We start from the raw sequence: 16861 nt of genomic DNA, 5'->3' as shown, positions 1-16861 counted from the left end.
TCTAAGCTCTGACTGATTCATGACAGAAGAAAAAAGAAGAAGTCAGAACACTAAGGAAGATATTGTCTTTTTCTAACTTCGTAGAATCTTTCTTAATAGAACCTAAGAAAGTTCTGTTCCCACCTGTAGAGTACATCCTCTGGCCACGGCCTCGTCGGCGTTCAAGGTCGTACTGGTCTCCTTCCCAAACACCTTCTTAATGATCTCCTTGATGGCCGGCATGCGTGTCTGTCCTCCGATGATCTCAACTGAGTCAATGGCATCTGGCTTCAGGTCTGCAGAAAGAGAGTCCAGATTACTGTAAATACATTTAAGTTCGCGCGGAAAATGGAGTGTTCGCGGTGGTTTTAAGTTTGCAGGAGTGCCATAGACTGTAGTCAAAAACTATAATGGAAAAATGTTCGTCGTGGTTTTAAATTTGCTGTGAATTGGCTACCGCAAAAACGCGAACAAAAAACTACCGCAAACATTTCTGCATTTACAGTAGTTCAGGTCTAGGGTCATCAAGAAGGGATTCTCTCTTTTTCCCAAAGTGATGAAACAAATACTGTAACTGCATTCATGTTCACCATGGTCTCATGTTTGTAGTTTTCTTCACTGCAAACTTTGCTAGATCTTAAAAAACTTACTAAAACAGAGAAGAAACTTACTGGTTTGCTCCAGCACAGACTTGAGAGGCCCCTCAACTCGAGCCAACAGGTCTGCGATCTTCGCTTCAAAGTCTTCCCTGAAAAACAGCAACACTTTACTCAGCTGACCAAAATATACTCCTGGTCTAGAGGACTGACTCCACACAACATCTTGTAAAAACCACTGACTGCCACTACCTAATACTTGGTTGGTACTTTATCAATGATGAGAAAAATGTCAGTGCTGATTCAAGGCCCAATCTAGACACAGTTTTTCCAGATATCTGGTTGCAGACATCCTCCAACACAGGGACATCCAACAGCCAAACTGCCTGTCTGGATGTGCCCTGCTCTTTCAACCGTCACCCTTAGTTCCTGACCACCATGCTTAAAAATATTAATGAGGTTAACCTTATACATGCCAGACAGCTTTTGGAAACGGAAAGCCTATTCTCTGATTGGCTGACAGCTGGTTTGGGGGGGACGACCACAGGAACTAAAAGTGACGGTTAAAAGAGCAGGTACATCCAGACAGGCAGTTTGGCTGTTGCATGTCCCTGCGTAAGAGGATGGTTGCAGACAGCTTTTTTCCGTGTCTAGATGGAAATTTTCCTGTTGTAGTCCAGATGTCGGCAAAAATTTTTCTTGATCTTCCAACATCTGGAAGGCTTATTAGCATATAGTGTGGGCTCATTAGCTGTATCCGTTGTGATAATAGTACTACTATTACTACTACTACTACTGTACTGTGGTACTACTACATAACTCTTGTATCACTCTGCTTTGCTCTGTGTGTCAAGAACAAGTTGCTCTCAAACAGACGGACCGGAACCTGATCCTCTAACCTGGTACTCAACCCTAGAGACAATTGTAACAGGTAAAATGTATGGCAACCTGTACAAACATTGGGGAATAATAATACTTTATGCCATGGTCTGACAGTGTTGTTTATCCCTCTTAAAACAAACAAACAAACCTCTTCATCCTGCCAGTAACATCCTTGTCGTCCATGAAGCACTCGATGTTCATGGGGATCTCTGTGGCGTTGGCACTCATCAGTTTCTTCAGCTTCTCGCACTCCGTCAGGAGACGCAGCATCGCGCGCGGCTTCGTCTTGGCGTCCACCTTGTACTTCTTCTTGAACTCCTCCGCGAAGTGTTCCGCCAGCCGCAGGTCAAAGTTGTGCCCGCCGAGATTCGAATCGAACGCTGTCGCTAAGACCTGCAATGGAACAAAAAGAGCTTAGGCCTAGGAAAAAACTGTTGTGTTTCCTGTTTCAGTCCTAAGAAATTAGGGTCGGTAGGTAGGGATTATCTTTTCTTTTTTGAATTTTTTAAGGCTGGCAAAAACTCTAAAGCTAGCTAAAGTTGCCATGCATCACATTGTGATGCCTAGGCCCGGTACCCATCTCCGTTTTTAAGCCCTGGGGTCACACATATATAAGTCACTACAGCAGGGGGGCAGTCCATCGGTAGTGAAGTGTGTTTAGCTTCCGTACTCTTCCTCTTTGCAGAGAAAGGAGTATGTACCAAGAGTCTTTGGTATGACCCGGCTACAACATCCAGTCTTCCTTGGTGGTCTCCCATCCAAGTACCGTCCGGACCGAGCGTTGCTTAACTTCCGAGATCAAGGGATCGGGTGTACCAACGCGCCACGGCCGTAGCGGCGGCAAAAACTCTAGTGTGTATTAGTACTGTTACAGTTTACTTGTAAATTTTTAGGATTTCTCCTTACAGAAAAGAAGTGTACAGCACCATGGTGATCAGAGAGCCAACATCTTCCCAGTCCCGCCCCTCCGAGAGGCAAGAGCTGACAGACACGCAGACACCCACCCAAGAGAACCCTGGGATAGCTGCCGCCCGCTGCCAGCCCGAGGACACAGAAAGTGCCGCCTAACGGAGGAGGGGACTCTGCGAATGGATTGACTTTTACATCATCTCACCTGTCGTCTGTTTTGTCAACTACGCAAAAAGTTTATGAACAACAACATTAACACAAATTACAGTAATTTAGACCACGTCAACAGACACCTTTCCAAACAAGAAAGCACAATTGTTTCCCCTTTTTCATTTGACAAAAGGCCATGTGGTTTTGATCATATGGATGATGTCCTGTAGGAATGGCCAAACTGATGTGAGCGTAACAAAAGAAAGCTTGGCAAAAAAAATTGACTTCATTTTGAAATGTTAGTTGTCAGGAGGTTGGACAATGGACTTAACACCAAGGGTATGGTATACCAAACATTACAGAAAATGATTTGCAGAATGGTCAAAAATGTTTTTGGGAAATGGTCCAACAGTGATTTCAACCATATAATTGAATTGATATTGCCATACATGCATGTTGATTTTTGAATTTCTGAATGTTGCATAGCAGATAATAATGTCTATGTTCATTGAAAAATACGGTTGTGGCTGAATGTAACAGGGAAATGTTCAATTTTGATGACACAAGCACTTTAAAGGCGCCCAGAGCAGTTTTTAGTGCATTAAAATTGGGGATATTCTGGATGAGACAATCGGTACGGTATTGACATTTACTTCACCATTCTAGCACATTTGTGTCATTATTTCGTACTTTCAGCATTTAAAAGGACGCACAAACATGCCGCAAACGGACCCCTTTGATTTATTATATCCTACAATAAATCAGCACAGGATCAAGCCACTAACGGTTTCCCGTCGGTACTTTTCGGAGATTTTCGAACGCATGAGGTCATCGAGCGAATTGAATCTGATTCGCCCGTTCGCAAATCGAAACTTTATTCGAACAAGTGACGACATCTCCGGAAGTGTTCGGGATTCATTTGTCATGTTCGCGTGCGTTCCGAAAATTTGAAATAATGGCACGTGCAGCGCTCAGATTTTCAATAAGTTCTCACCACCCAACGACGTCTCATCTTTGCTCAATAAATGTCGATATGCAATGAGATAGTGTTATTTAACCTTACTGTGTGTAAAAATGTCTTGAAAATTAAATTTCAAAAGACTCAAAAACTGCTCTGGGCGCCTTTAAAGAAACACAACACACCAGTACAGAGAAGGAGAACCCTTTAAGTTAAACAAAGTCTTCTTCGTAACACAACCTTCCTTTAATTCTTCTGTCGCCTTTATCAGTACAAAATGAAACAAACACTATCGGTGCTATATGAACTAGTCAGAATCAGTGCAACAGTGCTACAATAGGTTAAATTCGGATTGCACAGACTCTGTCTACATGTAGTTCATATCGCACCGATAGTATTTATGTGGGCGAAGCCACACATTTAGTATTCTCTGCAGATATTCCAACCGGAAATCAGAAAAAATGGAAGCTGTAAACATGCACTCCACGTTTCAAGCTTTTTGATTGGGACAAAGTCGCGGACTGTCTCGGGTGTACGCAGCACTGAACCAATCAACGCACAGGACACAAAATGGCATTCGGCATGCAGTTTGACAATACTTTCGCAGCTGAGACGACCAAACAGGCGCTCAAGGAAGAAGTTTCCCGCCATGGAATGAACGAGATTGATAAATTTTTACACAAAAACGTTATCTTCAGAAAATTGGACCTTGGAATCTTGCAAATTCAACGGTGAACGGACGTGTTCACGCAACGCAATACATTTGTATACCTGTTAAAACGTGTGCTTGTAACATGTTGTTGCACTGGCTCAGTGGTATTATTCACGCGTGGTAAACCAACGCTCCGGGATCGAATCCGTGGACAGATAATGTTTTTTAATTTTTTTTTTCTTTTTGCTGCATTTTCGCGAAAATGTTGCCTTTATTGTTGCTTCTTTTCTTGCTATTTTTGCTTTCTTTTCCCTTCGCCCACATCCTGCATTTTTTTTCAAAAATGTTGCCTTTCTAGTTGTTTCATTTTGTACTGATGAAGACGACAGATAGTCATCAAAACGTTTACAGAAGCATTAAAGGAAGGTTGTATAACAAAGAGGACTTTGTTTAATTGATCTACCAACCTGATGAAACTATTTACGGAAGGAGAAGCCTTACCTTGAGTTTGCCCTTGTGAAAAGCGCAGGCGGACACTTGGAGAGACTTGTAGCCCATATCCACAAACACGACGTTCCGCGGCTTCTCCTCCGGAGCTGGGAGGTCCTGCTTGTAGATACCGTACGCAAGGGCAGCTGGGAGAGGAAAAAATCACATCGTTTGGTTTGGTTTGATACAGATCTCCATTAGTGACTGATACGTCGCTATTCTTCCTGGAGTCCAGATGATTTGTAGAGAATCACCAGTTCTAGACGAAAGGATCTGCAACATCGCACACGCACCATATAACGTGGGGGGGGGGTTCTTTGACGACCGTTTGCTTGACTAACTGCTATTTGGGACTCTCACCTGCTGTTGTGTCGTTCATGAGTTTGAGGACGTTGAGCCCAGCGATGGAGGCTGAGTCCAGAACTGCTCTTCTCTCCGCATCAGTGAAGAAACATGGGACCTAGACAGGCAGGGAAAGAAGGAGGGATCAGGGAGGAAAGGTCCAGAAATACTTTACAAACTGCCAGAAAGAAGTAGCAGGGCCCGAAATACTTTTTTCTTCATTCCTGCACAGGTACAGGTAACATTGAAAATTGCCTGCACCTGACAAATTTTACCTGTACTACTCTGAATTCAGGAAGTATGGATCAGACTAGAAATGCTCAGGAACCATATTTTTTTTCTTTTCTACTTTCTAGGTCGGAACATTCAATGCAGCTTATAACAATCCATATCATATGACATTTATGTATAAAACCCAGTACATGGACCAGTGCAGGTTAGGTGCAGGTAGACACCAGAAATACCTGGACAGCTCCAATTTTACCTGCACAAACCTGCATATGCAGGTGGTATTTCGAGCCCTGTAGTAGCTAAGATAACTTGTCAAATAACTATGAACAGAATCGACTAATGATTGTGTCACAAAAAGAGTTGGAAAAGTCCACTAGGCTGATCGTACAGGGCAAGAGAAAGTGCCCTTCAGACAAGCAAAAGTGAGATTTTTATACACTTGTTACTCTTTAAAGTCATAGCATCAAGCATTGTTCAACACAGAAAAAAATGAGTCAATAGTAAAAGACTTCCATCGCTAGAAGTGAAAATATGTAGAGAAATGTTATTTAAACTTCGGGCGAGTGAAAAAAAGTTGGTTTTGGTGATACAGTGCAGGAAAACAGGAAACACAATTTAATGTTTTTTCCTAGGTCTAAGACTTTGCAAAAAGATATTGTACTTACAGAAATGACACAGTCCACCACCTTGACCTTAAGGTTCATCTCAGAGACCTCCTTAAGTTTTGTGAGTATCATCCCTGTGATCTGCTCTGTACTGAAGATATGCTCCTCACCCTGGTAGTGGAGCTGGGAGGGAAATAACAACAGATATACATGATCTGCTCTGTACTGAAGACATGCTCCTCACCCTGGTAGTGGAGCTGGGAGGGAAATAACAACAGATATACATGATCTGCTCTGTACTGAAGACATGCTCCTCACCCTGGTAGTGGAGCTGGGAGGGAAATAACAACAGTTCTACATGATCTGCTCTGTACTGAAGACATGCTCCTCACCCTGGTAGTGGAGCTGGGAGAGAAATAACAACAGATATACATGATCTGCTCTGTACTGAAGACATGCTCCTCACCCTGGTAGTGGAACTGGGAGGGATATTACAACAGTTTTTTTAGTTTTCTTCTACGGTCATATATCACCTCTCTGCTGTTCCATGACCTGGAACCTGGACAATCTTAACATCTGGAATCCTCCAAATTTTGACGCAGGCGCTGATTGGTCCCTACACATCAGTGAATTACTGAAAGGGTTCAAGTGATCGTTCGAACGGGCGTTCCAACACAATCAGAATTGACCCTGAAGAAGGCGACAGTGGTAGTTGAAAATTTGATCCGTGTATACCTTTGTGTTGGGAGAAAGTTTAGCATTGTACTATGATTACTACCAACACAGATGAGCTTTAATCATGTTAATGACCTGGTCGAAAAAAACAAGTAGATGTAGGTCAATGAAGAAGAATCAATCTTTACTTCTGGATACTTTATTTTCATACAGACGTTTCAAAAGGCATCCACTTTTCTTCCTCACTGATATAAAAATTAAATAAATAAAATTTATTTCACTGAGGAAGAAAGGTGGATGCCTTTTGAAACGTCTGTATAAAAATAAAGTATCCAGAAGTAAAGATTGATTCTTCTTCAATGTTAACAATACCTGGATGTCTAATCTTCACAAACGTAAGTAGATGTAGGGTTTTCTTTTTTTTAAGTGGACGTACCTTCATCCCGGTTGATCCGTCGGGCATCTCTGCGGCCCTGTACTGGACATGCTGCAGCTCAGACTGGACCTGAGGGTCCTGGAACCGCCGGCCCAGGAACCGCTTAAACTGGTACACTGTGTTCTTGTAGTTCGTCACCATCTGGGTGGGAGCAAGTTTGGGTTAGTAGTAGTACTGCAATTAGGGCTTTTGCCAGCGCAGTTGACATTAGGGGTCCACTATGCTGTATTTTGTATTCCCTACACTGTATTTTGTATCATCTATGCTGTGATTTGTATCCCTACGCTGAGATTTGTATCCCCTTACGCTGTGATTTGTATCCCCTTACGCTGTCATTTATGTCCCATATGCCATGATTTGGATACCCTATGCTGTGATTTGCATCCCCTTACACTGTGATTTGTATCCATATGCTGTGATTTGGATCCCATATGCTGTAATTTGTATCCATATGCTGTAATTTGCATCCCTACGCTGTGGTTTGTATCCCCTTATGCTGTGATTTGTATCCAACTACGCTGTGATTAGTATCCCCTACGCCATGATTTGGATCCCTATGATGTCATTTGGATCCCTTACACCCTGATTTCTATCCCCTATGCTGTGACTTGTATTCCCATGCTGTGATTTGTATCCCCTTTGCTGTGATTTGTATCCCCTATGCTGTCTTTGGACCCCTTCGCTGTGATTTTTATCCCCATTGCTTTGATTTTGGCCCTTATTAGTAATGCTGTTTTCAACAAGTGTAGGGGGAATTTCTATTGTTTTGTAGCAAAGGTAAAAAAATGTCGTAAAACTCCAGATATCAGCCAAGATACTAACACTAACAATTGCCATGTAAATGCAAGTTCCTGGCTACACCCTTAGCGTTATTACCTCTTAATTAATGGTTTAATACGTTATCCTACTGTAGATATTATCGTAACGAAACACAGTATATCATATCACCTGTCTTCTAATGGCTAACATACCTGGTTCTTTGCCGGTGTTCCGATCGATCTCTGTTTCTCTCCAAATGATACCACTGTCCTGGAATATACAAAACAGCAATGGTCAAGATGGGAACATCATCAAGGAAAGGAAACTTCTTCGCTATTTTGTCACTTTCCTGTTCGGATTAAATGTTTGATCTCAGATTTAGAAGAGTCATGTGTATTTTAAATAACGCAATGATGGTACATGTATCCTACATGCAGTACCAGGTAGATTAGAATACAGGGCTCAAAATACTGGGTGCTTGTGCACCCAAAATTGGAGCTGTGCACCCAATTATTTTCTGTAGGTGCACAGGGTGCACCCAAATATTATCTTAGGTTTATGTACCTAAAGATATCAAAGTATACTAGTATACATCATATTCTTGCCATCTAAGTGTTAGAAAGATAATAGAAATGTCTGTCATAGTACTTGTTTAAGAATTTGATAGCCTGTAACTAAGTTTTATCACTAGGTAATAACTTAAATTTAAGTGGTGCACCCAAAAATTTTTGGTGCACCCTAATTTTTAAGCTGGGTGCACCAGTGCACCTAATCCCAAAAATGAATTTCGAGCCCTGTAATAGTAATATGCAACCAACTTTAACTACACATCCCTGATTTGGGGGTTGGGGTTTTGTGCGCGTGAAAAACTTGCGCGTGAATACTTGCGCGTGAAAAATCTGCGCGTGAAAATATGCAAATTAGCTGATTCCCAAGGGATTCAAAAAGTTTTTGCAGTTTTATACTTAAATGCTCAAAGAAGATGGCACAAAATGGAATCAAGTATGGTATTGTTGCATTCTAGAGTACAGAATGTTGATCTGAGTACTTTTCAAGTGATTTTTAAATGTTAAGTTTCCACGCGCAAAAAAGTTTGAAATTTGCGCGTGAAACAATCTGCTTCAAAAAAGATGAAATTAAGCTTCTATAATGGAGAAAAGCCTCAAATTGTTACATCATACAATATAAAACATAGTATGTGTAATTTTTCCATGTATTCCTGTCAAATTTACTTGATTTTGAAATGTTCAAAATATGCAAATCAACCTATTCCCAAGGGATCTAAAAATCAGGTTTTCTTTAAATCCAAGTATTCAGGTAACAGATGGGAAATTATATATTAGGTTCATATTTTCATAGGCTACACATTTTCTGACATATTTCAGGAACTTTCTTTTTTCACGCGCAGATTTTTCACGCGCACGCGCAAATTCTCCACGCGCAGAAAACCCGTTCCCTGATTGGGGACGAATCTGTGGGACTGACTCTTTCTACAACTACATGACATTGTTTTAATGAAAACATTTCACACAAAAACTTACGAACGCCTGGCGAAATTTGTCACAAATGTGTTTGAAATAATGCAAAAATTATACACACTTATTCAATAACTATATCAGGAGATTCATGACAATAAACTCGTAGTCATAACACTTGGATTCAGAATCTGTTGGGTCCGTATTTCAACTAGAAATATGAATAATTGATAATGGTCTTAAAGTTAAGCCCTTTCAATAAACACCATAATTATAGTAAGACACAACATCACATAAGGACAAAAAATTTGGTTTGTTTGACCCTATATTTATTAATGGAAAACTCATATTGGTATCCAGGTTACTTTTCATGAAGGAAATTAGGAAAGAAGTAAGGCCACTAACTTAGGGTCAGACAAAATATAGCAAAATTGATTGAGCTCTTAACAAATCCATAAATGCATCTTCCTAATAAATTTGAAAAGCTATTGTTTGTCTGGGCCTTTATTTATATTCACCAAAAAACTGACTTTGAGTTTGAGGTCACGAGGGAAAAGACAAGGTTCAGACAAAAAGATACAAATTACATTCTTAATACATCCATAAACAAATCCTGACAAATTATGGAATTAATTATAAGGATTGTCTTGATGCATTTCTAAAACAAACACTGTATCTTGACCTTGCCAAGGTCGAATCCTTGCTAATTAAGTCGTCGGGCTAAAATTAACGGCCAGCTGTGCCCAGCGTATTAATTACGCATCAGAATGCTCCTAATCTGATCAAGTTGTCACCAGTTTTGGCTCCCAGGGTTGGATCTCGAAGGACCCACCCCCATACCACAAGGTGTCAGCATAACCACATCTAAGTTGCATTGAAGTTTGCTGGGATGTTGTATGTGCAGTAAGCCAGTATGTAAGCCAGGCCACACTGGCTTAATTTTATGGATGACATCCTCTGGAGACCCCAAAACTAGTGCATGCAGTGAGAAAAAAAGATAATGCATGCGTGGATGTCATCCATAAAACTAACTCAGTGTGGCCTAACTTCTTCATTGCAACCTTGAAACCACCGTTTTTCGTCTTTCGCCCTACTACCTCTTTATCAAAGCACTATATGAACGAGTATATTGTACGTAATAAACGTTACAAAGTATCATCATCATATTATGTGTTGAAAGGGACTGTTTTGTCTGAAGCACCCTTGACACTAGTTCTAGTTTCCAACTGGCTGTGTGTAAAGACGCAAGTGTTTCCATTACTGTATAAGTATGTGACTATAAGTATAATGCCCGTAACTACAAGTACTGCAAATACTCCATTTTGTTCTTACTTAGAACACAAATCACCACAAACCAAAATGCCTTTACAGTATCTCCCATTTGATTAGACAGGTATGTGTATTATAAGCTTTTGGTTTACTGTGTGATATTATGGTTTATCTGATAACCTAAGGGCCAACCTCTGATGGATTCATTACAACAAATCAAATGTTACATATACCATATGCCATATTGCACCACATAATACAATTTGAACCAGAATATTCTATCTTGCCAAAAACACCATTTAGATAACATTTATGATTAATCGATTCTATCCCCAAAATTATGGCTATTACACTCTGTACAGAATGTCAATGATCATATTCCTTTCATATCACCATATAAATGTAAATATTTTTCTAGGTAAATTGCCTTTTTACCCTGTAATAAAAAAGGTTACTACTCTGAAGTGCGTAACGTTTTAACCATCTTGTCGTGCTTGTGCAAATACGTTAATGAATACAATACTACTGTGCGGGCTTGAAACTGATGGTATGCTACTATCACATGCCAACAGAATTACAGAGATTTGTCAAACTGTTCAGGCATTGATTAATGTGTGATTATCATGTCAATAAAACATGTTTGCCATAATCCAAATACTATCATTTTGCAAAGCTGTGAAAATTTGATGGCATGCCAACTGACCGATTCTGACTATCCATCAGAACCAGTATGCAACCAAGGATTGAATAAGACAGTAGCTAGAAGGTCCAGACCTGAACCTGGACCTTATTGTTGATCAAAACTTGACGTGAATGGGCGATACCCAAAACAATGGTCCATTTCGCTACAAAGAAATCTGTTTAGTAGAGTATCCAAGTCCAACACCCACCCAATTTTATAATAGTTTGTCAATAGTTTGACTGTAGAAACTTGGTAGAAATTACTACATGTACTAACTCATTATTATCATCATAACTACATTGCTCGTTATTTCCTTGGACCGGTAAGCTCCAAAATATGTGGACGCCAGTATGATGTACCGGTACCAGTACAAATACGATGTACCAGTATGATGTACAGGTATCAGTACCAGTATGGTGTACCAGCATGATGTACCAGTATGATGTACCAGTACCTGTACCAGTATGATGTACCAGTATGATATACCAGTAAGGTCGGGTACCCACATCTTCCATGTTCCTATGGAAACTGGATTCTTACATGTGCCTGGTTTGAATCCAAATGAATGGAATGCATGTCCTGGACTGTTTCTGGAGCTTGGCCAGGAAATCTTACTGTGTGGACAGCTTTCAGGATCAACTGAGTCCAATTATGATAATGTAGAGGCATGTTAGCCCCTTCAGTAACTAAGTTACAGTGCTTGTCATCCTAACAAAGGGTCTAACATTGGTCATTTGATGTGTCAAAAATGTTATATTCTAGGCAGTATTTGTTTGTCTGTATCCCCTCTGATAATTCAAGAATGGCTGCATGGCTTTATTGCATATTTGGTGTGTTGGTAGGTTATAGCAAAAACTGGAAATGATTAGATTTGGGGCACTATGGCCACTTTCCATGGTACTGCAGCAGAACTTCAAATGTTGATATCATGTCCTGGACCAACTGTTTGGAGCTAGATAGGAACTGAATCTATCCAAAAAGTGTGCAGGCCCCCTAGCAGCTTGCTTGCCAATTGCTTTTACTAGTGTATCAGCCATTATTTACCTGCATTCAGGATTTCGAAACTATGACAGTTGATCAGTGTCCACATGCGTCATATGGACTTTTTTGCAGCAAACTTCTAATGCACACTAAAGCACAATAGCAAACATGATCACAATCCATCCAGAGATTCTAAAGATATCGGTCTGGAAACACAAACTCCTAAACATGATTCCTACCAAAAACAGTACCTGCATTTTTTCATGCAGGTAAAAACATCTGAGTACACTACAACCTAAGGGACCGTACAGCGTTTAGTGAGGGGGGAGGGCCGGTCGCCAGAGGGTCGGGTAAAAAAAAATTGGCATGGCCCTCCCCCCAGGTAAATTTTTTTTTGCTAGGCCCTCCCCCCAAGACAAAATATTTTTGCTTGGCCCTCCCCCCTCCTATCAACTTTGAAAAAAATATTCAAGACGCCAATAAAACACTGCGCTCCCGCATTTGGAAATGTGCTTTGCGTCATACTTTTTCATGACTTTCATCGAGAAGCAGATCTCTCACCCCTAGTAAAAAAAGGAAAACAGAATGGCTCAAAATATCTGCTAAATAGAGGGATAAATATCTGCTTCATAGAGGCATAAATATTTGCTTTATAGAAGCTATTTCATTGTTTTGATATTAAAACAACACCTAAAAAGCATTTGTACCTGGATTTCTAGTAGATTTGTGCCACGAAGGGGCGCGCGCCCCGCTCCCTAAACGTATTGCAAGCTCGCGGGCGCGGGCCTGAGCGGCTTGACGGAAACTATTTTCAATTTACATCTATTTTGGACTTTTTCTTGGTTCTGTGGTGGTAATAACTTACGGTAAATCGGGGGGAAAAATGAAAACCAAAACGACAGCACGATTCGACTTCCAAAACTGTAGTGGGGAGGGGGGCGCCGACGCGTGACGCTGATTTTCCCACGGCGGGGTAAGACCGGTCGCCTCTCTCTAGCCGCCGGCGGGCGTGAGACCGCAGACTTGCAGGAGATCTTTTAGAAATGCCACGCTTTTTTTGCCACTATTTCCTGCATTGCTTTTTTTATGGGAAAATTTGCTGGTTAGATGACATTTCTATGGAAAAGAAAAAATACGAGGGTTTCAAGTTTTGGAGAACGACGTTCCGAACACCATGTTCGGCGCCCAAGGCACGAAGAATCGCAAGGTAGGTCCGGGAGAATTTTGAAATCTTGACCCTCTTAAAAGCTATTTCCTTCAGTTTGAGGAGATATTTTGCTGACAAACAAAGCTAACTTTAATAGCACTTCAATTTAGAAATACAAAATTAAATCCCCCCCAAACACATTATCACGATGTCGGTTATCAAAGGCGCGAGGCCGGTCACGTCAAAAGGGATCCAGGGAAATTTGCAAATATTTACCCTCGAGCTCTTAAACCCCATTTCTTACATTTTGAGGGCAATAAGACAGGGGTAAATTTTGCTGGCAGACTAATCTAGAGTTTAATAACATTTCTGTGCGTGAAGAAGGTTTTCGAGGGCGTCATGCATAAGCCCCGCCCCCTCCCTTTCGCATTTTCACTGTATCCCGAGCGCCAACCTCGGGCAATCCCTTGCAGAGGTCCAAAAAAATTTTGAAATCTTGATCCTCTGAAACGCCGTTTCTTGAATTTTAAGGGACATATTTTGCTGGCAGACCAAGCTATTTTTTTTTTTGCTTGGCCCTCCCCCCAAGTAAAAAAAAAAATTGCTAGGCCCTCCCCCTGGCAAAATATTTTTTTGCTTGGCCCTCCCCCCCCCTGGCGACCGGCCCTCCCCCCTCGCTAAATGCCGTACGGTCCCTAAGATGCCCCCAGTCCGGTACGTGGCATCAAACTCAAAGCTTGCAAACATTAAAGGCCAGCTTTGCACAGAGGGAAGCCACTAGATTGAGACTGTCTCACATGTCATCCAGCTGACGTGTCTCAATGACGCGCGTGCCGACATCCCTTCCCTCGGTCAAGACCATGCCTATTTACACCGGCCCTATTTCCGTCCGTGGCAGGCCTTGGTTTCCATATGTGGTGCCCAAAGCGCCTAATATACACACATGCCAAAGCTGTTAGTGGTTCAGTTTACCCGAACAGGGCTGTGGTATAGCCAGTTTGGAGCCACGGCCAAAAGTTAAAGTAAAACATGTTACCAAACCAATCTCAGGAGTTGTGTTTTTTGTTCCTCCTCACCGGGATGTTGGTATATAATAGGGGCTGAATCCCTTCTAGTACATGTGGTTGGTGTGTGTGTAGCAGGATAGGGTTGAGGGTTCAAACCCCAGTCCATTCAATTTCTTGTTCTTATTTGCTGGCTCTCACTCACTCAGACATTTACTCCAGGTTTGGGCAAGTTCCCAAGCCTGTTTGTCCCAGACAAGTGAAAGTGCCAATCGGGAAAGCGCATGTCCTACTCCACTTGCCCGATTGAGCAAGTAAGATTTTTCCATAAGCGAGAGTTTGAAATACTTTTCACAGTCATGGCATCAAGCCTTGGTCAACACAGAAAAATAACAAAAGAATTCCATTGCTGGAATTGAAAATATATAGGAGAGTTATTCAGATTTCAAGGAAATGAAAGGTTGCCTTGGGCAAGCAAATCATTTATGTAATAAAACTATTGCCCGATATGACAAGTGAATTTTAGAAAACTTGTCCAACCTTGCACTTACACATTCAGACTCATACATTCAGACTCATTCACTCACATATTCACACTCTCATTTAATTACATATTCACTCAAGATTACATTTACACTCACTTGACACTCATGTACTCCCTCATATTTACTTCCTGTCAATCAATCAATCAACCAATCAACCAATCCCCTTCTAGGACTAATCAGGCTCTAGAACTAACAGGAGGTACTGAATTTCTCTTGTCCTGTTACTGGAAGGTGTTACAAATAAACTTGCAGTCCTTGGGATGAAAATGAAATAAAAAAGAAGGCCCCGTGTTTGAAGTGAGCCACACGCAAAAAATTGCAAGCATGTTGAAGAACCAGTGACACTTATAGTTAACTTATCAGTAAGAGTAATGGTCCTTCCCAGTATAACTAAGTGGACCAAATCAGTAAGTCTGGATGCGAACTTTGTACCTACCCATCTTAAGACAGAACCCATGTGTTAGGGATGTAACAAGGTGCTATACACAAAAACAAGTTATTCCTACACTGTCGCTTTGCTGAAGATCCTGTAGCCTACTAGTATATATACGGTATACTGTAAGATTTGATCCACTCACACCAGGAAGGACCCCTATTCTTTACGATAAGTGCGGCGGGTTCTTTAACATGCTCGTGGTGTGGCTCTCCTCAAGCACGCGACTTCCTTTAATCAACGTCCTATCCAGGCCAAGGGCCTTTTCAAGGGTACAACTACAAGATCTGTAGCCTCTACCAGGCTTCCCAGGTCGCTGGAAAAATAGTAGAAATTAGCCAAAAAGACCAAAAAAACACCAGAAGAGTTGGTTGGCCGAGGAGTAGTTTGCGACCTAAGGAGCTGATTCCTTTGTTGGATTAATAGGGGGATTAATTTTAAACCTTGTAAAGATGGTGACTCCCGACAGGCTCCTAAGGTCACAAACTGTACTCCTTGGCCAACCAACTCCTCTGGTGTGTTTTCTGTCTATTTGCCAATTTCTACTATTTTTCCAGCGACCCGGGGAGCCTGGTAGAGGCTACAAGATCGGTGACATGACAGAGTTCAAACCCAGGACCTCTGGGTTCGGGGACAAACACCCCGCCCTTATGCCACACGACAATGCAACCCCATACGTGTGCTACATATCATTCTGACATAATCGATCACAGGTAAACAACATGACACTGTTAGTGTTATTTACATGAAGATAGGATTTTAGAACAGCAATGGAAGTCACTAAATCCTTAGAAGCGAAATGGACCATCGGTTTGCCCATTCACAAGCTGTCACAGACAATTGGGTCCAGGTTCAGTTCCAGACCTGGACACCTGGACTGTACCTAGAACTGAATTTTCTGTACCGGTACCCACCCCTAGTCACTGGTACTGACAAGTATGTACCTTTGACCTACTTCCACTTCAGAATCAGAGAACCTGCCTAGTAGTAGAATGTTGTTTGTTTAGTTAGTCATGAAGAAGTCCAATTGGCGAACCAACTACTTTTCACCAAGGCCATGACGAAAAAGGTCAGGGTCAAACAAATCATAGCAAACATAAAGTAGACACATGTCCTTGTGGCGCAAGCTGTAATGCAACCCACTACAAATTATGTAGATATGTGGGTTGGAGTTTGATCCTACGGTCAAGCACAACTCGAACATCTTGATACTGATAGGGATTACATTCGTCACTTTGGAAGGTGACATGAAGTCCGCAGCCCGGGTATGAGGTAGTTTCGGGCGCAAGCTTCAAGCTTCAAACCTCTGTACATAAAAGAGGGTCTGCATCATGTGCATGCTCTTTTCCGTAATGCGTAGGCAGGCCTTTTTAATTTCCCGTAATTCTTAGGGAAGCTATTTTATTTTACATAATTCGTAGTTGGGATGACGCGTAAAGCGTTGGTAGCCTTAGTGAATTTAACGTAAATTGTAGTCAGCCATCCCGAGTTTAGCGTTAAGCGTTGTTAGGACCCCCCATGCAGACCCTCATAAAAGAACCCATCACACTTGGGGTGACCCAGTGTGCTTGGCCAAATATCGAGCCCGTAGCAAAGCCGTGTTGACCTATCACTAGCTTAGTAGTAGCTACATGAAAAAGTATCACGCTTCACTTGGGAATG

At 41.6% G+C, this 16861-nt stretch overlaps 1 protein-coding gene across 4 annotated transcripts in view; it reads right to left on the bottom strand.

Moving 5' to 3' along the window:
• The window catches only part of LOC118419085 (heat shock 70 kDa protein 4-like), a 35687-nt gene that overhangs the window by 17900 nt on the left and 926 nt on the right, over positions 1 to 16861 (bottom strand). For all 4 annotated transcript variants that reach the window (XM_035825365.1, XM_035825367.1, XM_035825366.1 and 1 more), the window contains exons 2-9: positions 7876 to 7933; positions 6905 to 7045; positions 5854 to 5976; positions 4976 to 5075; positions 4628 to 4761; positions 1606 to 1850; positions 651 to 727; positions 124 to 275 (exon numbers count right to left, since the gene is read on the bottom strand). In XM_035825365.1, coding sequence (XP_035681258.1) covers positions 124 to 275; positions 651 to 727; positions 1606 to 1850; positions 4628 to 4761; positions 4976 to 5075; positions 5854 to 5976; positions 6905 to 7045; positions 7876 to 7933 — 1030 coding nt within the window. The remainder of the gene's footprint in view (positions 1 to 123; positions 276 to 650; positions 728 to 1605; positions 1851 to 4627; positions 4762 to 4975; positions 5076 to 5853; positions 5977 to 6904; positions 7046 to 7875; positions 7934 to 16861) is intronic.

This window comes from Branchiostoma floridae, chromosome 7, assembly GCF_000003815.2.
Source record: "Branchiostoma floridae strain S238N-H82 chromosome 7, Bfl_VNyyK, whole genome shotgun sequence".
Lineage (NCBI taxonomy): Eukaryota > Metazoa > Chordata > Leptocardii > Amphioxiformes > Branchiostomatidae > Branchiostoma > Branchiostoma floridae.
This window is presented reverse-complemented; position numbering and strand designations above follow the sequence as displayed.